Source organism: Brienomyrus brachyistius, unplaced genomic scaffold (genome assembly GCF_023856365.1).
Source record: "Brienomyrus brachyistius isolate T26 unplaced genomic scaffold, BBRACH_0.4 scaffold39, whole genome shotgun sequence".
In the NCBI taxonomy this organism is placed as follows: domain Eukaryota; kingdom Metazoa; phylum Chordata; class Actinopteri; order Osteoglossiformes; family Mormyridae; genus Brienomyrus; species Brienomyrus brachyistius.
In genome coordinates, this window is record NW_026042314.1 from 1,803,533 (window position 1) to 1,828,101 (window position 24,569).

General features: G+C 43.5%; 1 protein-coding gene across 5 annotated transcripts in view; it reads left to right on the top strand.

Moving 5' to 3' along the window:
• The window catches only part of LOC125722473 (NACHT, LRR and PYD domains-containing protein 12-like), a 214,991-nt gene that overhangs the window by 186,494 nt on the left and 3,928 nt on the right, over positions 1-24,569 (top strand). For 2 of the 5 annotated variants that reach the window (XM_048998648.1, XM_048998649.1), the window contains exons 4-8: positions 9,069-9,132; positions 9,316-9,544; positions 10,165-11,875; positions 23,493-23,666; positions 24,043-24,216. The exons of 1 other annotated variant lie outside the window; for it this stretch is intronic. In XM_048998648.1, coding sequence (XP_048854605.1) covers positions 9,069-9,132; positions 9,316-9,544; positions 10,165-11,875; positions 23,493-23,666; positions 24,043-24,216 — 2,352 coding nt within the window. The remainder of the gene's footprint in view (positions 1-9,068; positions 9,133-9,315; positions 9,545-10,164; positions 11,876-23,492; positions 23,667-24,042; positions 24,217-24,569) is intronic. 2 more of the 5 variants (XM_048998650.1, XM_048998645.1) reach the window with 2 other exon arrangements.

The window sequence follows — 24,569 nt, forward strand, 5'->3', positions numbered from 1 at the left end:
CCACAAAGTTGGTGCCTTGATCACATTGGATTTGTCTAACAGCACCACGAATTGCAATGAAACATCTCAGACCATTTATAAAGGCACCAGTGGACATATCCTCTAACATTTCACTATGGATCACTCGTGAGCAGAAGCAAGTGAAAAGCAAACCATATCTTTTATGCTGCTTTCTTCCCTCTCTAGTGGTAAAGGGACCAAACAGTCCATGCCACACTATGAGAAAGGTGGGGAGGGCTCTACACCTTCCTTTGGAAGGTCACTCATCCTTTGACCTTCTGCAGGTCTTCTGAGTCTCTGGCAAGTGACACACTGCCGGATAAAAGATGCAACTGCTCTGCTTATTCCAGGAGTCCAATAGCCATTGGATCTGATTTCATTGATGGTAAAGCCCTCGCCTTGATGTTTTACTCTTTCATGATAATGACTAATTATCAGCTTAGTCACATGATGGTTTTTTGATAAGATCACTGGGTGTCTGAGTAAGTTGGAGAAGGATGATTGACTGAGCCTTCCTCCCCCCCTGATCATGCCATCTGCATCTAAAAAGGCATCTACTATAGGTGCTGCACCTTGGGATGATCTGGCAGCCGACCTCCCTTCTTCAGTAACTGTATTTCTTGCTTGTACACCTGCTTTCGGAGGTGTTTGACCATGACACGCCCTGCACTTTCCAATGCACTTACATTAGCGGGTCCATTTATTTTTCCTTTAACTCGTCGCAAAAGGCATGAAATGGCCTTAGTAGCCTGCAACCATGATGAGAACTTGGACAAGCGGTCAGCGACACTACACCCCTGTATGCAGTGTTCCAGTTCTTCTCACCTCTGGATCACCTATTAGAGGTCCCAATACTACATCTGTTATTATCGGTATTTCCTGTTTCCAGAGGAACACAGAACCACCAAACCAATTTGAGGAAACAACTCATTTATGGTTTTCCCTCTAGAGGCAGTGTCTGCTGGATTCTCTTCTGTTGAGACATAAAGCCATTGTTGAGGATTTGTACTGTGGCGAATTGTCTGAACCCTATTGGCTACAAACGTGTGAAAGCGTCGTCCATCATTATTTATGTTGCCCAGAACTACTTTTGAGTAGTTTGGAGTCTGCCACATTCGAATAGCTAAGCTCTTCTCTAAGCATATTGCTGACTGTAACTGAGACTACTGCCGCTGATAATGTTAACCTTGGTATGGTGGTCGCCTTTGTGGGAGCTACATATGAATTTGGCAGTCTTGGAAAGATGGGAATTCGCCACCTTCCATGAGGGCTACCGTAACCTGACGATTCCAGCGCAATGCTAACTAGTCAGGTAGCTTCTGAATTAATGTTTGATTTTCCTCACAGTCACTCAGTATGTCTAGGCCCTTTGCATGAGGCATAGCTTGCAAACAGGCATTTAAAAATCAGAAAATGTCTGTAACCCTTCGGCATCTTTGGACCGTATTTGTGGCCATTTTGAGAGCCTCTCCGGAAATGCCCTTTGGATGATGAATGGCTGACCGTAACGCTGACCGTATGGCTGACCGTATGGCTGACCTTATCACTGACCGTATCGCTGACCGTATGGCTGACCGTATGGCTGACCGTAACACTGACCGTATGGCTGACCGTATCACTGACCGTATGGCTGACTGTATCACTGACCGTATCACTGACCGCATGGCTGACCGTATGGCTGACTGTATCACTGACCGTATCACTGACCGTATGGCTGACCGTATCACTGACCGTATGGCTGACTATATCACTGACCGTATCACTGACCGTATGGCTGACCGTATCGCTGACCGTATCACTGACCGTATGGCTGACCGTATCACTGACCGTATCGCTGACCGTATCACTGACCGTATGGCTGACTGTATCACTGACCGTATCACTGACCGTATGGCTGACCGTATCACTTACCGTATGGCTGACTATATCACTGACCGTATCACTGACCGTATCACTGACCGTATGGATGACCGTATGGCTGACCGTAATGCTGACCGTATGGCTGACCGTAACGCTGACCGTATGGCTGACCGTATGGCTGACCATATCACTGACCGTAACGCTGACCGTATGGCTGACCGTATCGCTGACCGTATGGCTGACCGTAACGCTGACCGTATGGCTGACCGTAACGCTGACCGTATGGCTGACCGTATGGCTGACCATATCACTTACCGTATGGCTGACCATATCACTGACCGTAACGCTGACCGTATGGCTGACTGTATCACTGACCGTATCACTGACCGTATCGCTGACCATATCACTTACCGTATCCCTGACCATATGGCTGACCGTATCGCTGACCGTATGGCTGACCATATCACTGACCGTATGGCTGACCGTATCACTTACCGTATGGCTGACCGTATGGCTGACCATATCACTGACCGTATGGCTGACCGTATCACTGACCGTATGGCTGACCATATCGCTGACCGTATGGCTGACTGTATCGCTGACCATATCGCTGACCGTATGGCTGACCGTATCACTTACCGTATGGCTGACCGTATGGCTGACCGTATCACTGACCGTATGGCTGACCGTATCACTGACCGTATGGCTGACCGTAACGCTGACCGTATGGCTGACCGTATCGCTGACCGTATGGCTGACCGTATCACTTACCGTATCGCTGACCTTATCGCTGACCGTATGGCTGACTGTATGGCTGACCGTATCACTGACCGTATGGCTGACCGTAACGCTGACCGTATGGCTGACCATATCACTTACCGTATCACTGACCGTATCGCTGACCGTATGGCTGACCATATGGCTGACCGTATCACTGACCATATCACTTACCGTATCACTGACCGTATGGCTGACCGTATGGCTGACCGTATCACTGACCGTATCACTTACCGTATCACTGACCATATCACTTACCGTATCACTGACCGTATGGCTGACCGTATGGCTGATCGTATGGCTGACTGTATGGCTGACCGCATGGCTGACCGTATCGCTGACCGTATGGCTGACCGTATGGCTGACCGTATGGCTGACCGCATGGCTGACCGTATCACTTACCGTATCACTGACCGTATCACTGACCATATCGCTGACCGTATGGCTGACCGTAACGCTGACCGTATGGCTGACCGTATCACTGACTGTATGGCTGACCGTATCGCTGACCGTATGGCTGACCGTATCACTTACCGTATCGCTGATTAAGCTTATTCCAAGCATCTTTTTATGCCTCATCATCACTTCGGTAGAACGTGCCCTCAAGACATTTATGAGCAGAATCACTGATATATTTCTTAAGGTAATACAGCTTATCTGCTGAAGAGATACCTGTTCTCTGAATGAGTACATAAAGGATGCCTTCCATTCAATAAAATGAATTGGATCCCCGTTAAACACAGCAGGCTCTGGCATTGGGAGCCTGTTAACGGCTTTGCTGTTCTGAATAGCTTCAGCTTACCAAGACACATCAGTGAGGGATGGTGTTGTGACATCATGCGAAGGTTAACGTCTATTATAGGTGCTTTGTGTGTTGCAGTCAAACTTAAAGGTCTGGCCATACATTTCATGTTTAATTTCTCTGTCATAGGCTTGTAATCTGGCACGAGCAACCTCTATATGCCTTTCAGCCTGCAGATTTTCTAATTCAGTTCTCTGGCCTTCTAATTCTTTTCTGTGTTGCTCCTCTAGTATTCTTATCTTTTCTTATTGCTTTCTTTCTGCTTTGGCTATTTTATATCCTGCCTCCTTTGCTGCAAGCTCTGCAGCTGCTTCTGCCCTTTTCGCAGATATACTAGAGTACTCTGAGTGGTGACTGGCGACTGACTGGGAGGCAGCGCCATATACTGAGTGAGCATAGTCAGACACTGACAGTTGATGCAGACGACGACCTTCAAGATCGGCATCAAAATCTCCATCTACTGCAGTCAACCTTTCGTACACAATTTTAATTATGTCATTAGCTACAGCTTCACATGCGTGAATCTTGATAATTCATTAGTCGGTGTGATACATTCCCTTATTTCTCCATAAACTTTCATAAGATCATTCTTTTCCCTTTCAAGGATATCTGCTATATTGGCCAGATTAGTTTCTGATATGTTTTCTTTTAATTCTTCCCTTGATTTACGTAACAGAATTTTCCAATGTTTATATAAGCTAAGCAACTTTTTTTTCTTTTTTACACAATTCCTCCCTTTGGTAAGCATGCATTTCCTCCATTAAAACCTTTGGACGTTCAGAATGCCGAGGCAATTCCTCAGCTTCCCTTTTTTTACACGTAAATTCAGCCATTATTTTCTCTTTACTTTTAATTCTTTTTATTAATTCCAGTCTTGCAGTACCTTCTACTTCCTTTTCGAGTAATAAGCTTTTACATTCCTGGATTTCCTTCCCTATATTTTGTATTTGTTCTTGAATATTTTCCATATTAATATGATTTTATTCCTTACCGAATTCTCTGACCATCACGCCGTCCGCATCTCACTGCTCCTTAAGCAGTCACCCCGTGAAATCCGTCAGCAGCGCACTGTGGCGGGCGAAGGTAAAGCTCTTACTGCAGCATTCCTCTCCGGATTGATGGCCGAATGACGTGACTGATGGTTCACGATTTATTTAAAATAAATTAATTAACAAAAAAAAACCGTAACCAACGTAAGAGCTTGTGCCTTTACCGGGGGGGGGGGGGGGGGGGTGCTTAAACCATTTACAAAATATCATAAAGCAAAAGACAAACACGTTCTCCGCTTAGCTTAGCTTAACAATGTTCTGGTAACCAAAAAAAATGGAAGTCCCTCAAAAAAATGGGTTCCACTACATAAGCAAATGAATGTATACAAATGAATACAGAATACAAACGTATATAAAAAAAATATGCAATACGCACCTCAATATGTTTTGTAACATTAATTAGTCTTGTGTCAAACCTTGGGGTTATTTACATCCTCTAATAAAAGGTCCTGCTCGGATTGCATGAAAAATTGCGGCCTGTTTTTTGATGTTTTGCAGAACCCAATGAGAGACTTGCCGATAAAGGTGTCTATACTCGATGTATATGGGTTTTTCAAGCAGCGCAGGCGCGCAGAATCATCTCGGACGAATGGATCCAGCGAGACTAATCTACTACACAGCGTTTGAAAAACTGACTTATCCCAGATGAGTCTCACTGGCATTAACTCATCCAGGATGAGGCATCTGATCTCGGATGATTTAAGCGACGTACGGAAAATACCCCACGGGCCTCAAGGGGGTATTTCATGAAAGTAGCTAAATAAAGCCAGACTTTCCCGAAAAAGTCAGACTCAAACTAGCTCCATCTCTAAATGTAGCCTCATGTCGTTCCACTAACGCAGTTCAGCTTTAATTAATCAAAGCTCATACAAGACAGACTTGCATAGTCTCACTTAGTGCATATACGCGAGATATTTAAGAAACTGAATGAATGGATGAACCAATTCAGTTGGAAAGTGTGTAAAACGAGAGCGGTGTTTCTTTCCGCTGCAGAACAAACGCTGCTGATGGAGCTGTATGAAAAATACAACGATGTAGTCGCTAAAAAAGGCAATACTGTGGCCATAAACACAGCCAGGGAGTTGGCTTGGCAATGAATTGCAGACAGACTAAATGTGTAAGTTATGTAAATGTTACAAGTGTCCAGTACAGTGGCATGGTGGTACAGTGGTTTATGCTGTCGCCTTACTCCGCGAAAGTTCCTGGCTCGATCCCCATAGTCAACGGGGAACCTTCTGGGTTGAGTTCATGTGTCATTCTTACTTGATAATGTTATTCTGCATTTTTTAATCTCCATAAAATACTTTCAGTCGCATAAGTGTGAAATGTTGTGTACAAATAACCGTATATTGTCTTTGCTATTTTACTAATAAACTTTCAAATCAGACAGTGACTAAACAAAATATAAAAATATCTTCCTGTTCATATTATTTTGACATTTTTTTTCAGTTTGAGTTATTGCATTTCATGTTTGACCTTTCTAACATGGGTACGCTTTTACTTGAATTATTTTGGAATTAATTGGAATGTTGAGTTTTGGAATGTGATTTTTTAAATAGGCTTTATTATATTTGTTACACAACATTAGTAGTGAGATCGCGGAATTTCGCCCGACGGTACAATGTTTTTGGAATCTGTTCCTACACGTTGGACATTCTTTGAGACAACGCTTAACTAAGCAGTCAGTTAACCTGGTCTGGATCAACCTTGTTCACTCACCTACTATAAGTTGCCATGGTAGCTCAGCAGGGATTAATTTAAGACACGTTGATGGAAAGGAATTCCCACTTAAATGAGCCAGACTTGTCGAAATAAGTCAGATTTTCCCTTAATCCTGCTTCGTGTGACACCCCCCAGAAGGCTTGGCCCACAGCGTTATGGCCAGGGAGAGTGACCCAGAGTGTTCCCACTGAGGCTGTGCTGACGTTCACTAGCATCCGGTCTGATTAAGCAGATGGAGGGGGCTGCATGAGTCGGAACTCCTAAAGCGCGTAGCCCCACCAGGCCCTGTCAGCTCTCAAGCTGCCTGCCCTGCATGCACAGCTGGGCCAGTTAAGGTTTGAGGCAGCATCACCAGCACTTGAGTTCATGGTCAGCTGGGTGGTGTAAGCTGAGAGGCCTGCCTCCGCTCATACTGCTCGCTCCCCTTCCCACCCGCTCTCACGCTTCCCCCTGTCCCTGGTCAGCACATCCCCATCACATCCTAATGGGATAAGAACGTTCTGAAGGTTTGAGGCAGCATCACCAGCACTTGAGTTCATGGACAGCTGTGTGTATGTTTTCCCTCACTGCTGCTGGCTGACAGACAAACGATGATCCCTGAAGCGGTTAGTATTCTGTAATACAGTAGGGCATTGTAAAGGGAGTGGCGCACGCTGATGACATCATTCACATTATGTCCACTGGGATGGAGAACAGATGCAGGATGATGATGTTTAATTTTTCATCATAATTAGGCAACAATATCGCCGCAGCTAGTGGGGATTCACTGTTTGCTGGTTGCATAGGAAGAAGTGTGCTCACTCTGGGGGGGGGGGTGGTAACCCTGTAGGTGCTGAAGGACAGATTCGGCCCAGTAGCCCTGTAGGTGCTGAATTTAACCAACAAGCTATTTAACCAGTTTCTTGACTGAGGATTGTGAATCAAATGCTGGTATTTAGCTCTGCTAATCAAGTAAATCACTCTAAATGTCACTGGGCACAAAGGGCTGCATAGAAAACTGTCCTTCCTGCCTGCTGTGTCTCTGTGTGCTGGAGCCTGATGTCACTGGTTCTCTTCTGCTGTCATGAGAAAATTAGGAAGCCGCCCCAGTGAATAAAGCTTAACATGGCAGATACATCTTTCCAAACTACAACCCCAATTCCAAAAATGGTGGGACGTTCTGCAAATTGTAAATAAAAACATAATGCAGTGATATGGAAATCTGATGAACCTGTATTTTATTCATAACAGAACAGAAAACACATCAAATGTTCAAACTGAGAAAATGCATCATCGTAAGGAAAAATTTTGAATGTCGCAGCAGCAACACATCTCACAAAAGTTGGGACAAGGCTATGTTTACCACAGTGTGGCATCTCCTCTTCTTTTAACAACAGTCTGTAAATGTCTGAGGACTGAGGAGATCAGTTGTCTGAGTTTTGGGAGAGGAATGTTGTCTCATTCTTGTCTGATACAGGATTCTAGTTGCTCAACTGTCCTAGATCTTCTGTGTCATATTTTTAGTTTTATGATGCACCAAATGTTCTCAATGGCTGGAAGATCTGGACCGCTGGCAGGCCAGTTCAGTACCCGGACCCTTCTTCTACGAATCCATCATGTTGTAATTGATGCAGTGTGTGGTTTGGCATTGTCATGTGGGAAAATGCAAGGTCTTCACTGAAAGAGACGTCGTCTGGATGGGAGCATCTGTTGCTCTAGGACCTGGATATACCTTTCAGCATTGATGGTGCCTTTCCAGATATGCAGGCTGCCCCTGCCATATGTACTAATGCACCCCCACACCATCAGAGATGCTGGCTGCCCCTGCCATATGTACTAATGCACCCCCACACCATCAGAGATGCTGGCTTTTGAACTGAGTGCTGATAACACGCTGGGTGGTCCTTCTCCTCTTTAGTCCGGAGGACATGGTGTCCCTGGTCTCCAAAAAGAATTTCAAATTTAGATTCGACTGACCACAGAACAGTTTTCCACTCAGCCGCAGTCCATTTTAAATGAGCTTTGGCCCAGAGACGACGTCGTGATTCTGGATCATCTTCATATACGGCTTCTTCTTTGGATGATAGAGTTTTAACTGGCATCTGTGCATGGCAGCGCGAATTGTGTTCACTGACAGTGTTTGTGGGAAATATTCCTGAGCCTATTTAGTGATTCCATTACAGAATCATGCCTGTTTGTGATGCAGTGCTGCCTAAGGGCCAAACTATCACAGGCATCTAGTCTGGTTTTTCACAGAGATTTCTCCAGATTCTCAGAATCATTTGATTACATTATGTGCTGTAGATGATGAAATATTCAACCTCTTTGCAGTTTTATACTGAGGAACTTCTTTCTGAAATTGCTCCACTATTTGTCAGTGCAGTATTAGGGGTATTGTGACCCTCTGCCCATCTTTACTTCAGAGAGACACTGCAACTCTAAGATGCTCTTTTTATACCCAGTCATGTTACTCACCTGTTGCCAATTGACCTAATTATTTGCAAATTGTTCCTCCAGCTGTTGGGTTTTTGTACCACAAACTTTTCCAGCCTCCTATTGCCTCCATCCCAACTTTTTTGAGATGTGTTGCTGTCATGAAATTCAAAATGAGCTAATATTTTTCATGAAATAGCAAAATGTCTCAGTTTAAACATCTGATATGTTTTCTATGCTTTGTTGTGAATATAATACGGGTTTATGAGATTTCCATATCATTGCATTCTGTTTTTATTTACAATTTGCACAATGTCCAACTTTTTGGAATTGGTGTTGTAATATACCACAATGTTATTCTTTATCTGCAGTAACAGCAATTTTAATGGGGAACTTTTCAGTCTTTCTGTTACATTTGTGTCTTTATGTTTCTGCCTAATTCACAGAGACCAAATGGAAGATTGCAGTTCAGATCTACATGATAAATCGGGTTTATCATCCATATTGAAGGTTTGTATTTATTGCTGATATATATTTTCTTGGCTGTTATGTTAATTAGCTTATATTTTATACAGCTGTACAATAAGAAATTCATCATCTTAAAGAAAATATGTTTTAATCTATGATTCACAAGTGAAACTCTGAAAAGGTTTGGTGTAAGTAGCAATAATTAACTCTGACTGTTTATTTTAGTCACTAGAGGAAAAAGCCATGAAGTTCCTAAAGGAGGAACTGAAGACATTTGTGAGGTACCTAGATCAGAATTACCCAGAATGCTCTGAGCCTCAGCTGGAGGAGGACAATGACCTGGACAGTGATGGTCAGATGCAGAAGACCAGTGTTAGAGAGGTAGCTCTGAAGATAACACTGTACATCCTGAGGACCATGAAGCAAGATGATCTTGCTGACCTGCTGGACAAGAGTAAGAACTTTATAACATTATGTACATGTACAATATTGTCTAAAAGTCTTAGGCAGCCAAAGAAAAGGATGTTTAAATGGTCTTCATGTTGGTGTAGAACTACTATAATATGTATGTCAAAGTGTGTTTGCCATTTCAGAACCTCTCCCAACATCAGCCTAATATTTCATGCAGTATATCCATGTATTTTTTTACTTGACCACTAACACAGCTTATGTGGCTGATCAATATCTCCTTGAGTTTTAAATTAATTTAATTAATTCATGAAGTGAGCTGGTGGTGAAATTTAACAAATACATGGACTGGCTGTGGTGCCCCTGAGGAGAGGTTTGGGAAATGAAAAGGGGTTTTGTGTTTTTTTTTGGTTCTGAGCAGATATACACTTACTACCCAGATAAATGGCTTTAAACATTTCCTTTGGCTGCCTAAGGCTTATTCACGGTCCTGTATGCGGTGTTCCAGTAAAATACGCATGATAAAACTTTCAGTTTCACATTCACAGTCACAGGGAAATATCTGGATATGTATGTTTGAAGAAGTGTGTTTTTGGAAAATATTCTTCCTCATACTGGTCAGGATCATGGTGAGAATTAGTGCATTTTCCTCTCATTTCTTTTCAGGACAGCTCATGCTACAGGAAATCAAAGCTAAACTTAAGAAGCAATTTGAGTGTGTATTTGAAGGGAAAGCTAAGGAAGGACAGCCAACACTTCTCAGTGAGATTTACACAGAACTCTACATAACTGAAGGTGGGACTGGAGCAGTGAATGATGAACATGAAGTGAGACGGATTGAAACAGCATCCAAGAAAAGGCGAACAGAAGATACTACAGTCAAGTGCAATGATATATTTAAACCCTTATGTGGGCGTGAGACACCTATCAGAACTGTACTCACTAAAGGGGTGGCAGGTATCGGGAAAACAGTCTCTGTGCAGAAATTTATTCTCGACTGGGCAGAAGGAAAAGCAAACCAGGATGTTCACTTCATATTTGCTCTTCCTTTCCGGGACCTGAATTTGATTAAGAGTGAATACAGTCTGATTGAACTGCTTCACCACTTTGTCCCAGAACTGAAATCATTTCAATCCACTGACCTGTTTAGCTCCAAAGTCTTGTTCATCTTTGATGGTCTGGATGAGTGTCGCCTTCCTCTGGATTTTCAGAACAATGAGAGCTGGTTTGATGTAACAAAGAAAATGTCACTGGATGTGCTGTTGACTAACCTCATTAAGGGGAATCTGCTCCCATCCGCTCTCCTCTGGATAACCTCCCGGCCAGCAGCAGCCAATCAGATACCTGCTAATTGTGTCCACCAGGTGACAGAGATACGAGGGTTCAGTGATGCCCAGAAGGATGAGTATTTCAGGAGGAGATTTAATGATGAGAGCCTGGCCAGCAGGATTATCACACATGTGAAATCATCAAGGAGCCTCTTCATCATGTGCCACATACCTGTGTTCTGCTGGATTTCAGCCACTGTGCTTAAGAGGCTTTTTAGTGAGATTGACAGGGGAGAAATTCCAAGGACTCTGACTGAAATGTACACTCACTTCCTGATCATTCAGACAAGTTTAAAAAATGACAAGTATATGAAAAACCAAGAAACTAAGCCTAAAGAATACAGCAAGGAATTCCTTTTAAAACTTGGTAAACTGGCTTTTGACAACCTGGAGAAAGGAAATCTTATATTTTATGAGCAAGATCTGTCAGAGAATGGCATTGATGTCACTGAAACTTCAGTTTACTCTGGAGTGTGCACAGAAGTCTTTAAAGAGGAGTATGGGTTGTACCAGGAGAAGGTGTACTGCTTTGTGCATCTGAGCATCCAGGAGTATCTCGCTGCTTTATATGTGTTTCTGTCAAACTCATCAGCTGACCTGCTGAAGACTGCAGTGAATCAGGCATTAGAGAGCAAGAATGGACACTTGGACCTCTACCTCCGCTTCCTCCTGGGCCTCTCAACAGACTCCAGTAAGACTCTGTTACAAAGGCTACTGGGGCCGACAAGAATCAGCTCACATACCATTATGGAAACAGTCCAATACATCAAGGAGAAAATACAGGAGAATTTATCTCCAGAAAGGATCATCAACCTGTTCCACTGTCTGACTGAGCTGGGTGACAATTCTCTAGTAGAGGAAGTACAAAGATACCTGAATTCAGGAAACATTTCAGTAGATGGCCTCTCACCTGCACAATACTCAGCTCTGGCCTTTGTGATGCTGATGTCAGATGAGGAGCTGGATGTGTTTGATCTGAAGAAATACATCAGACGAGATAAAGAGCACTGCAGGCTGCTGCCTGTGGTCAAGAACTCCAGGACGGCTCTGTAAGTGACGTGGGGATGGGAAATCATGTCTGGTCTGGCAGTGATACATGAATATTGTTTGAAATGTGTAATATATATTATATATTTCTCCTCATGGATTAACTGGGTTTTATTTTGATAATCACAGCTATAGCTGTTTGTACAGCAGTAGCTAATCTTGACCACAGACTTTATAATGACTGAAGGTAGTGATGTCACTTTTTGTTTGTTACTACGTTTCCATTCCCATCCAGTTTGCCTCCTGATCACAGCACAGCATCCTAACCTGCTATAGAAACAGTGAGGGCTCTTTATCCACAGGGTGTATCAGTGGTATGTGAGTGTTATTGTCAGCAGGCGTGTTCATGTGATGGAGCCCAGAGCTGGGAGCTTCCGTATGACTGCTATCTCTGGCTGCTCACTGGCGCCCTCTGCTGGCCTCAGCTGCACCTGGCTGAGGATGTGATGGCACATCTAGTCCGGCAGAGATAGATAAACATTGTTAAAAATATTAAATTAATATATATATATATATATATATATAGGGGCGGCATGGTGGTGCAGTGGTTAGCACTGTCGCCTCATACCTCTGGGACCCGGGTTCGAGTCTCCGCCTGGGTCACATGTGTGCGGAGTTTGCATGTTCTCCCCGTGTCGTCGTGGGGTTTCCTCCGGGTACTCCGGTTTCCCCCCACAGTCCAAAAACATGCTGAGGCTAATTGGAGTTGCTGAATTGCCCATAGGTGTGCATGTGTGAGTGAATGGTGTGTGAGTGTGCCCTGCAATGGGCTGGCCCCCCATCCTGGGTTGTTCCCTGCCTCGTGCCCATTGATTCCGGGATAGGCTCCGGACCCCCCGCGACCCAATAGGATAAGCGGTTTGGAAAATGGATGGATGGATGGATATATATATATATATAAAAAAATTTATTTCCCCTCTTTTAACAACAAGGTTCCTTTTTAATCTGGTTTATATTAACTGAAGGTAGTGATGTAGTAAAAACAAAAAAGACAAGATTTCCACGACCATCCTTTGTGTAACAAATAACTAAAGATACAGCATCATACAGAATGGTCCAGTTTTCATTAATAGTGGGAAAACCACTCATATTCGTTTCAGTTCTGGATGCTGTAGGAAGCATTTCTGTAAATACTGGGTGTGGTGCGTGACTCTTTGGGCTCGGACTCTGTGTCCATGAGCGGAAGGTTGCTGGTTCAGATCTCATTTTGAGTCCCCCCCCCCCCACCAAACACTGAATGCAATTTCAGTTCAGTACAGTTTCATTTGTATAGTGTGTTTTCACAACATTACATCATCTCAAAGCACTTTACAGCATCCCTGCCCAAAGCCCCCAGTGAGCAAGTCAGAGATGACAGTGGCAAGGAAAAGCTCCCTAGAAAGAAGAATCCTTGGGAGGGACCAGACTGAAAGGGGGAGCCCATCCTCCAGGGGGCAGCAGAGGAAGCCCTAACCCTAACCAGATTCAAAGGGGGAGCCCATCCTCCAGGGGGCAGCAGAGGAAGTCAAATGATCAAGATGGCAAAGTCCTAATTCACATTATCCCAATCTTAACATTTCAGTCACAAAGTGGGGGGCAGGGAGGTGATGACAGGCAAGTGCTGGAGCTGCTTCAGATGGGGGGGCGAACAGTAGTACGACAGCAGGGTAAACAGGGAAGATGTCACAGGCAGAAGGGTGAGCAGGCTGGAAGGACGTCACAGGTAGTGGAGACGTCGTAGACAGCAGGGTAGGCAGGATATCTTGAAAATGTGGGGTCTCCAGGCAGCACAGCCAGGGGGAGTAGAGGAAATAAAATGTGCAGTTAGCCAAAGTAGGGGAGACTAGAGGCAGTGCAAACAGTTAGGTGAGTGCAGTATGTAAGCTCCGGCAGATATGGCTATGGCAGCATAAGTAGGAGGGAGAGGCAGGTGGGAACGCAGACATGGGGAGTCCCTGAATGTCAGCACTCCAATTCCACAAGGGGGTGTGAAGCTAAAGTGACAGACTGACAGTTCAGTTTATCCAAAGCCAATGGCACCGATCCCCACCCAGCTCTACACCTCACACTATAGGTCTGACTGGGAGTGAGCAGTTAGCTAGAGCTAGAACTAGAGTCCCTACAAGCTAAACTAAACAGGTGTGTTTTTAGTCTAGACTTGAATATTGAAAGTCAGCCTGAATCCCGCACATCCACTGGAAGACCATTCCACAGCTGAAGAGCTCTATAAGAGAAAGCTCTGCAGCCTGCCGTAGCTCTTTCTGCCCTGGGTACTAACAGATATCCTGCTCATTATAATGTAAGAAAGCGAGGAGGGTTGTATAAGGCCACCAGGTTACTAAGGTATTCTGGTGCAAGGCCATTCAGTGTTTTATAAATCAATAGCAGTATTTTGTAGTTAATCAGAGACTTAACTAGAAGCCAATGAAGGGAGCATAGAACAGGGCTAATATAATCACATTTATTAGTGTTTGTAAGAACTCTGGCTGCTGCATTTTATACCAGCTGAAGTTTATATAAGGATCCAGATGGGCACCCAGAAAGGAAGGCATTACAGTATCCAGCCTGGAAGTTATAAAGGTGTTAGTGTTTCCGCTTCATGACAGGAGAGCATCTTCCGAAGCTTGGCGAGGTTCCGTACATGATAGAACACAGCTTTAGTGATGCTTTTTATGTGAGCATCGAAACATAAATCTGAATCAAGCAGAACACCAAGATCTCTGACCACTGTGTCAGGTTGGGTAGGAAGACCACCAAGGTTGAGGTTGTCAAACTTATTTTGAGTCGCCTTCGGACCAGTTAACAGTACTTATGTTTTTCTGTCTTTAACATAAAGAAATTATTTACCATCCAGCACCGGATATCTAGTCGACAGTCTTCTAACCGAGAGCTGTGATGCATCATCCGGCTTAACAGATATATATAACTGTGTATCATCAGCAAAACAATGAAACCCAACACCATGATTTCTGATAATGTGACCAATATATACAGTGTACAGTAGCGGGCCAGCACTGATCCCTGTGAGACACCATTGTAGGAATATTTAGCTCAGGTAAATGTTAATATCTCCACCAATATGTTTTGAAATTAATTACATTTGAATTAATCCCTGTGAGTCTGTTAATGTGAGACTTACATGGGATTCACTAGTTACCAGTATCGCTTAGTAACCTGGGTTAGAAGGCTCATCCAGCGAGCTGCATCACCAGGTAATGTAAACGATCGGTAGCGAAGCTCCCCTCACGTCCAATGAGAGGGAGCCTCATGATATTTCAGTCGAGTTTGAGGTTTTAGAGCTCAGTAGCCAAATCGCACAGAGGCAGGGACTATTGTGAGCACTCAGTGAACAGAGGCTGAAGTGGTGTAAAACTGGAGTGATTTTCCATCGGTTTGATACCAAACATGCCATACCAGCCTAGCGGTTCACACCGAATACCATCTGTAATGATTAATTGATGATTACTTATATTATGTCATTATGTTATATTACTCACACCAGTCCCTGGACTAAGTGGTCTAGGTTGCACCTCAATCAGAGGTTACCCTTTATACAGACATTATATGACATATTCTCATGTCAGCAGCACATCTTACCCTTAGGTAGGCATGGTAGAATACAAAGATCAGATAAGGGCTGCTGAGGAATGTGGCAAAGAAAAGGGGGGGAAGGTTAGTCAGTCAAAGAAAAAGAGTCTTTGAAAGTTAGGACACATTACAAACATAACCTGTCTGTATATTGAGACTAGTAGTCATGGGTAAATAAATATACAGATATACAACAGCCAAACTTAAAAGAAACTTTCTTTAGGGTGTTGGGTGAGTGGTATGTAAGGCAGGATGTATGGGGAGGGGGTTGTGTGCCAAGTCGAGGGACCCCTGTCCTTGAGGTCCACTCTGCTGTCCGTAGGTCGTTAAAACTTTGAGCAATCAAAGTTGGAGTGCTGGCCCCCCTTGTTATCTGTGTGTGTTTAAGTGTGTCTGTGTGTGTGGGGTCACTATCCCCTCTTTGATGCCTAGGCCAGCGAGTACCTCTCGTACCAGGGTAGGCCTTGTCTCAAGCCACCTGGAATAAGCTCTGTGATATGTGCATGTGTGATCCTACACCAGATTTAAAATGGGTTACCTTAAAAGGGAAATACTGTTCTGCAAAGCAAGCACAGTTTCTGGAAACACGACCCTAAAGTCATAAAGCAGGCTAACAGAACAGCTTAGGTTGTTAGTATGAAAGGAAGCTGGTTTACTTGTTTGCAGAGTGGAGGGGGTCTTGGCAGTAGGTTGCAGAGGTGATGAGCTGAGGGAATGGTAGCACCCAAGAAGGCGCGGCGTCTGGAGCGGTTGTTGGAGTGGAGCCCTTTGGATTCTCTCTCCTTGAGAAGCTTTAAGGTGAAAGGCTCTGTCTTGGTTGCAGTTCTCTGTTGGGTAGCAGGCCTTCACCAGCAGGCTTCAGGAGGGCTTCTCATGGGCTGCTCTTCTCCCGGGGCTTCTCTTCTCCTCCCTCTGCGGGGCTGATGTTCTCCTTTGCTCCTCTCTCTTCTTCCCCCTGCTCTGTTCTGAGGTGCCATGTTATATGGTTTAAAGTTCATGAATAGGGGTGACCAGGAATTCGACACCTGAAGCAATGGCTGACCATCTAGTTGGCAGGTTTTCGGAGGGGTGTCTGTGACAGTCCTTTTGGGATTTATGACTAGACTGGTACCACTTTACCGATGATTTTCATTAAACTGGTGTACCTTTTGATACATACAGTTTCATGGTAACCACTGACCAGATTTGGAATCAAGAGTGATTTTCCATCAGATTAACACCAAACATGCCATACCAGCCTGGGGGGGTCACACCTCATACAATCTGTATTAATTAACAATTTATGATATTATGCATGTTAATACCATCCATATACATCAACAGAGGTTGCTACTTTGGATCATTTGTAGAGACATTACATTACATATTCACATTTAAACAGTACATCTTACCCTTAGATAGATGTGGCCGTTAGTTTGTGGTCATACCAATTTAAATTGCACATCTGGGAACAACATATTTTGGTTGGTGTGGCTTATCCTAATTATATACTCTCCAGAAATGATAATATGCACATTAATTCAGTCTTTTAATGCAGAATAGTAGAGGACAAAGAAGTGCTAACGGACCACAAAGATCAGATAAGGGCCACAGAGGAATGAGGAAAAGGGGGGTTTATTAAACAAAGAAAGAAAGAACCTCTGATAGTTAGGAGCCACACTAAGATACCTGGTTACATTATTTAATTTTCAAGATTCCTCTGGGATAATCATGAGAGCATGTATGCAGGGGTAGCTAAACACTAAGATTGTCTAAGGACACACAAACATAACCTATCTGGGTATCGAGACTAGTAGTCATGAGTAAATCAATATATAGTGAATACAAAGGCCGAACTTAAAAAAAAAAACTTTCTTTAGGGTGTTGGGTGAATCTGTGGTATGTAAGGCAGGATGTCTGGGGAGGGGGTTACGTGCCAAGTTGAGGGGCCCCTGTCTTTGAGGTCCACTCTGCTGTCTGTAGGTCCCTAAATCTTTGTGCCATAAAAGATGGAATTCCTCCCTTATTATCTGTATGAGTGTGTGTGGTGTGTGTGTGTATGAGCCGTGTGTGTGCATCTGTGTTTGTGTGTTTGTAGGGTCACTGACCCCCCCTTTCGTGCCCAGGCCAGTGAGTACCTCTCATACCAGACTAGGCCTTGTCTCAGGCAGCCTGGAATCTCAGCCCTGTCGTATGTGTGTGTGTGATACTACACCATATTTAACTTTAGTGATCTTGGAAGATTCATTGTTCATGTTGACAAGCTGATAATGATCAGTTAAACAGGAGCCAAACCAAGAGAGGGCTGTCTCCTTAATGCCAACCACAGATTCTAGCCGCTCCAAGAGGATATTATGGTTCACAGTATCGAATGCTGCAGTTAAGTCTAGTAATACCAACACAGATATACAGCCACTGTCAGAAGCCATAAGCAAATCATTCACTACTTTGACTGAAGCTGTTTCTGTGCTGTGGTTTGGTCTAAAGCCAGACTGATATAATTTATTAGCATTATTTTTCTGTAGGAAAGAAGACAGCTGGCAAGCAACAGCTTTTCCAGGATCTTTGAAATGAATGGAGATTGGCCTATAATTTCCTAAATCACTAGGTTCAAGATTTACTTTCTTTAGAATAGGTCTAATAACAGCTATTTTAAAAGGTTTTGGATCATATCCAAGCCTAAGAGACGAGTCTAACACATTTAACAGGGTGGTGCTAATCAGTGGTCGAATCTCCTTCAAGAATTTTGTAGGAATTGGGTCTAAGAGGCTAGTAGAGGATTTGCAGGAGGAAACTAAGCTCAAAAGTTCTGATTGTTTTATAAGAAGGAAAGATTCAAAGGTGTCATTATCAGTACGCATAGGACTAGCAGGAGGCTGGCAGCTGTATGTAGCTACAGACGTGCACTGGATGGTCTGTATAATCTTTATTTTACCATTACAAATGTAATAAAGTCATTACTCATAAAAGCTTGTGAGACTTGTGAGTTTAATGTTTAACCTAATGTTAACCTAGACAGAGATTCAAATAGGAATTTAGGATTATTTTTGTTCTCTTCCATGAGTCTGGAGAGGTACACAGACCTCGCAGTCTGTACTTAGAGAGGCTCTTTCCAGGTAGATCTGAAAACTTCTAGTTTAGTTGAGCCCCATTTGCGCTCTAGCTTGCGTGAAGCCTGTTTAAGTTACGCGTATGATCAGAGCACCAGGGGGCAGGTTTCTTATCTCTATGCTTTATCTTCTTAAGTGGAGCTACAAGATCTAGGTGCTGCGAAGCGATTTCTCCATGTGCACAGTTACCCGTTCAGGTTCATTTTCACACGGGGCTTCAGATGTAAGGCTGAAGGACTGTGGAAGTTGGTTGAGAAACGCTGTTATAGTTAATGAGCCAATGGAACATCTGATACTATACTTTGGACCTGGAGCCGAAGGGAGGCTATACTGTATATCAAACGTTAACAAGTAATGATCTGAAAGCCGAGGATTCTGAGGTATAATAGATATGTGTTCAACCAGGACACCATGGCTAAGAATCAAATCCAGGGTGTGGTTACAGGCATGAGTAGCCCGACTACATTCTGACAAATATCTACAGAGGCTAGGATAGCAGAAAATGTTGTTGTTAAAGGATCACTGTCATTCTCCATGTGAATATTAATTTCACGGCTTTGTCAGTAGTGACCACCAGAATTGTTGAGAAATTTGCAAACTCCAGGGACCAGGCGGTCTATACACAATAACAGTAGTGATTGGAGGTTTGGGACCAGCTGGTCTATACACAATAACAATGGTGATTGGAGGTTAGGGACCAGGCAGTCTATACAAAATAACAATGATGATTAGAGGTTAGGGACCATGTGGTCTATACAAAATAACAATGGTGATTGGAGTTTAGGGACCTTGCAGTCTATACAAAATAACAGTGGTGATTAGAGGTTAAGGACCAAGTGGTCTATACACAATAACAATGGTGATTGGAGGTTAGGGACCAGGTGGTCTATACACAATAACAATGGTGATTGGAGGTTAGGGACCTTGCAGTCTATACACAATAACAATGGTGATTAGAGGTTAAGGACCAAGTGGTCTATACACAATAACAATGGTGATTGGAGGTTAGAGACCAGGTGGTCTATACACAATAACAATGGTGATTGGAGGTTAGGGACCAGGCCGTCTATATACAATAACAATGGTGACTGGAGGTTAGGGACCAGGCGGTCTATACACAATAACAATGGTGACTGGAAGTTAGGGACCAGGTGGTCTATACACAATAACAATGGTGATTGGAGGTTAGGGACCAGGTGGTCTATACACAATAACAATGGTGATTGGAGGTTAGGGACCAGGCAGTCTATACACAATAACAATGGTGATTGGAGGTTAGGGACCAGGTGGTCTATAAACAATAACAATGGTGATTGGAGGTGAAGAACTACAAAGAGATGATCCCGCAAGACTAAGAAGAAGAATTTCAAATGTGCTAAAGCTATAAGCACTTTGCTCAGACACTCCTAGGTCAGACTGAAATATTGCAGCAGCACCAGCACCTTTGCCATCTGCTCGAGGGTTATGCTGTAATCAGCTGGAGTAGATTCATTTAGTGCCATGAATTCATTCGGTTTAAGTCAGGTCTCTGTAAGGCATAAGGACCAAGACTAAAATCAGTAATCATTTCATTTATTAGTAGTGTCTTAGGAGCCAGTGATCTTCCATTCAAAAGTCCAAGTTTTAGCCTTGCATTACACCTATTATCTAATAATGCATTTGGTTTAATTATTATTAAGTTATTATGACATTCACTATGGTGGAATAGACCTCCATGATTAAAAGCGCAGGGAACAGACACAGTCCCAGTAGCATGAACCCTAGGTGACGACTCTAAGCACCTAGCAGGTGGTCGGTTATGCCGGTTTGCCTGCCGCCTGGACTTGGCTCTGGCTAGTCAGCGATTTGCCTGGAGACTATGAGCTATGCTTTTGGACAGGAGATCGGCACCAGCCCACGAGGGGTGAATACCGTCCCTCTTCAAAAGCCCAGACCTACCCCCAAACATTTGCCAATTGTCTGTATAACCCTAAGGCATTTTTCTGGCACCATTCCGACAGCCAGCGATGCAGCGACGATAATCTGCTGTATATTTCATCACCACGTCTAGCAGGGATGGGGCCAGAGCGCGTTACTGACACACACATCTTCTTCACAAGGCTGCACACCTCTATGAAATTTGTCTGTGTAACTATTGACTATGAATTGCAGAATCATGCACAGACAATAGTTATAGCTCTACATTAATTTTATTGTTCTTTTTTTTTTTTTAAGATGTGAACAGAATGCGCAGCCATGTTGAGGGACCAGGCAGTCTATACACAATAACAATGGTGTTAATGGTTCCCTGACTATGAAACTTGAAAGGGGGGGGGGGGGTGACCTATAATATATTTTGCCGAGCTCAGGGGTAGGAATGGACAATGCACAAGCTTTTAAAACTAATTAATAGTCATGCCGAGTTCCTTTAAAAACTATTAATTCTTCTTTATATTTTAAGAACTCAGGCTGGGGTTAATAGCTGTGACTGTCTGCAATTTTCTTACTTCGTACAGAAATTAACATTCATAAGTGCTTGTCTCGTTCGTCGCTCCACATAAGTTATGGGGTCATATGCTGCCTGGGGAAAAATAATACCTGCTTTTGTTTCTAGTAGAATAGATTACTGTAATGCCCTCTTGTCTATTTCACATCTACAATGGGCCCAGAATGCCGCTGGCGGAGTGTTAACGCGCACCGGTCACGGGGATCACATCTACAACGGGCCCAGAATGCCGCTGGGGGAGTGTTAACGCGCACCGGTCACGGGGATCACATCTACAACGGGCCCAGAATGCCGCTGGCGGAGTGTTAACACGCACCAGTCCCAGGGATCACATCTACAACGGGCCCAGAATGCCGCTGGCGGAGTGTTAACACGCACCAGTCACAGGGATCACATCTACAACGGGCCCAGAATGCCGCTGGCGGAGTGTTAACACGCACCAGTCACAGGGATCACATCTACAACGGGCCCAGAATGCCGCTGGCGGAGTGTTAACACGCACCAGTCACAGGGATCACATCTACAACGGGCCCAGAATGCCGCTGGCGGAGTGTTAACACGCACCAGTCACAGGGATCACATCTACAACGGGCCCAGAATGCCGCTGGCGGAGTGTTAACACGCACCAGTCACAGGGATCACATCACACCTGCTCTCACATCCCTGCACTGGCTTCCTCTGTCTTCTAGGATTGATTTTTAAGTTCATTTGCTAATTTGTAAATATTTACGTGGTTTAGCTCTGTCCTGCCTCAGTAACATGACTGTAAGGTATGTCCCAGGCAGATCAGTCAGATCATCCGGCAGTAATTTACTGATTATTCCTAGAACCCGGCTGGGGAGGGAGGGGGCAGCTTTTAGTCACTATGGGCCCAAACTCTGGAACTCTCTCCCAGAAAACCTGAGAGCTACTGAATGTCTCAGTACTTTCAAAACTAGGCTGAAAAGGCATCTTTTCACCAACGCATATAATAATCTATGATAATCAGTTTTATTATTTTATGCTTTTATTAATATCAGTAATTGTGGGGGGGCGGTCACTACCCCCAGAAGACATAGGGGCTAGAGGCCTCTTTGAGGGAGGGGCCCTTAAAGAGGACATGGGTGGTTAAAGTCCTTTATGATGGTTTTTAATTTTATTTTTTTAAAACATTTTTACTCTATTTTTATTTCTTTTGCGCTTATTGTTATTTATTCTGAGCTTATTTGAATTTCTTTTTCTTCTTTTTAAATGTTTGCAAAATTCTTTATAAACGCTGTGGCTAAAATGCGCTATATAAATAATGATTGATTGATTCAGATAGATCAAATTCAAAATTCAAATTCAAATTTTATTTGTCACATACACAGTCGTACACAGTACGATATGAAGTGAAATGCTTACACGACCGCCAGTGACCTAAAAGAGAATTCTTTACATAAAATAGAAGTAGAAATAGAAGTGTACTGTACATAATAGAAATAAAAATAGAAATATGCTGTACAAAATAGAAATTCTTTCACATTGAAATTAGGTGGAGGAAGTATGGTGTGCAAGTATGCATGAAAAAAGTGCCTTAAGATGCCTTATTATGATAGATGAGAGATAGATGAGAGAGAGAGTTTACTTTTAACCACCTTTATTAAACAGTTAGCAACCAATCCTAATCACAGCCCTGGCGGGTCAGGGACACACTTAGAGCCGTGCCTGAGACTAAGATACGAAAAACTGAGTTGGGAAGCTCAAAATTCCCACCAGAAAGCTGCACTTGAATGACTGACATTCTGGCTGCTGACTCAGAGATAGAAGTTGCTGATGTGACAATACTGAACTTACAAGAATGGCGACTGCATGGTTACTGCAAGGGACAATGCTTGTGAAATTCTGTGCAATGTTTCTTTTTAACTGCTTCAGAATCTTTGGCTAGAAAGCTGAACTGAAAGCAAATCATGAATCTTTCTGTTATCTTGCTTTGTATGTAGCCTAAGCGCGTTTCCTCAGCAAAGACGATAATCGCCGGTTAGTCACTGTCAGATATCGACACTGAGATACTTTACTAATGGGATCAGGAATCCAAGTGCCAGTTGCTGCTGCATTAGCTGCTGGGAATGTTCACATCTCCTCCTTTCAGTGATACGTGTCGAGTGTAGGGACACCTGGCAGAAAGATGGCTAAGGACTGCACTGGAAGCACTGGTCTGACTGTTATGGGAGGTTCATGTCCATCTTGTTGTTGATGTGTTCCTATGTATTCCTATAGCTTGTATTTAATGTTTTTACCTCTAGTTTTGAGCAAAGATGCACTGACTCACAATTAATGATCATGTGACTGCAGCAGATTGTCAGGACGCACAGAACACTCTGCAGACTATAATTCATTTTGAAGTGTAAGCTGTGCTGCTAATTATACTGAAAACAAATGCTTATTGTAATGCTTTGTATTTTACTAATGTGTAGGATGTGTATATATGTCTGTGTCTTAAAGTGTTTTCTGTTTCAGGCTGAACAGCTGTGATCTCATAGATAAAGACTGTGAAGTGCTGTCTTCAGCTCTAAGATCAAACTCTTCCCCCCTGAGAGAGCTGGACCTGAGTGACAATAACCTGAAGGATTCAGGAGTGAAGCTGCTCTCTGCTGCACTGGGGGATTTACACTGTAAACTGGAGATACTGAGGTCAGTATTACTGGGTATTCCACACCGCAAACTGGAGATACTGAGGCCAGTATTACTGGATATTCCACACTGTAAACTGGGGATACTAAGGCCAGTATTGCTGGGTATTCCAAACCACAAACTGGAGATACTGAGGTCAGTAATATTGGGTATTCCACACTGTACGCTTTAGATACTGAGGTAAGTATTACTGTGTATTCCACACTATAAAGAGGAGATAGTGAGTAATTAGCTAAGGGAAAGGGAGGAGGGGTCCTGCCTTGTCTTAGACACTAAACTGTAATACTGGAATTATTTATTAGAGCATCACATATATTTAATAATTATAATGGTGAGGTGATATTATTTACTGGGGAGTTTCGGTCTTTCTCTGCAGGCTGTCAGGCTGTAGAGTCACAGAAGAAGGCTGTTCTTCCCTGGCTTCAGCTCTGAGGTCAAACCCCTCACATCTGAGAGAGCTGGACCTGAGCTACAATCACCCAGGAGACTCAGGAGTGAAGCTGCTCTCTGCTGTACTGGAGGATCCCAGCTGTAAACTGGAGAAGCTGCAGTGAGTACAGAATATGCATTTTACACAAAAGTAACTGGACAGCAAGAAAACCCACGATGCCTTTCAGCAGTTACATAATAAACAAACACAAACAGCTTCTGTTTTCTTCTCCTACTTCCTTATATCCCACAATCTTATCAACCATCGATCCATGTTAGAAATAATTAAGCAGTGAAGCAGGAAACATCCATTCAACCATATTGTGACGTCCGCTGAGCGGAGGAGCAGGCAGACAGGGCAGTGGAGCCATGAAGACGAGCAAACGGGGTTTATTAAGGGCAGACGAGGAAACACGGCTCACAACATCAATGACAGATCTAGGGAAACAGACCTGAACACAGACTGAAATACAC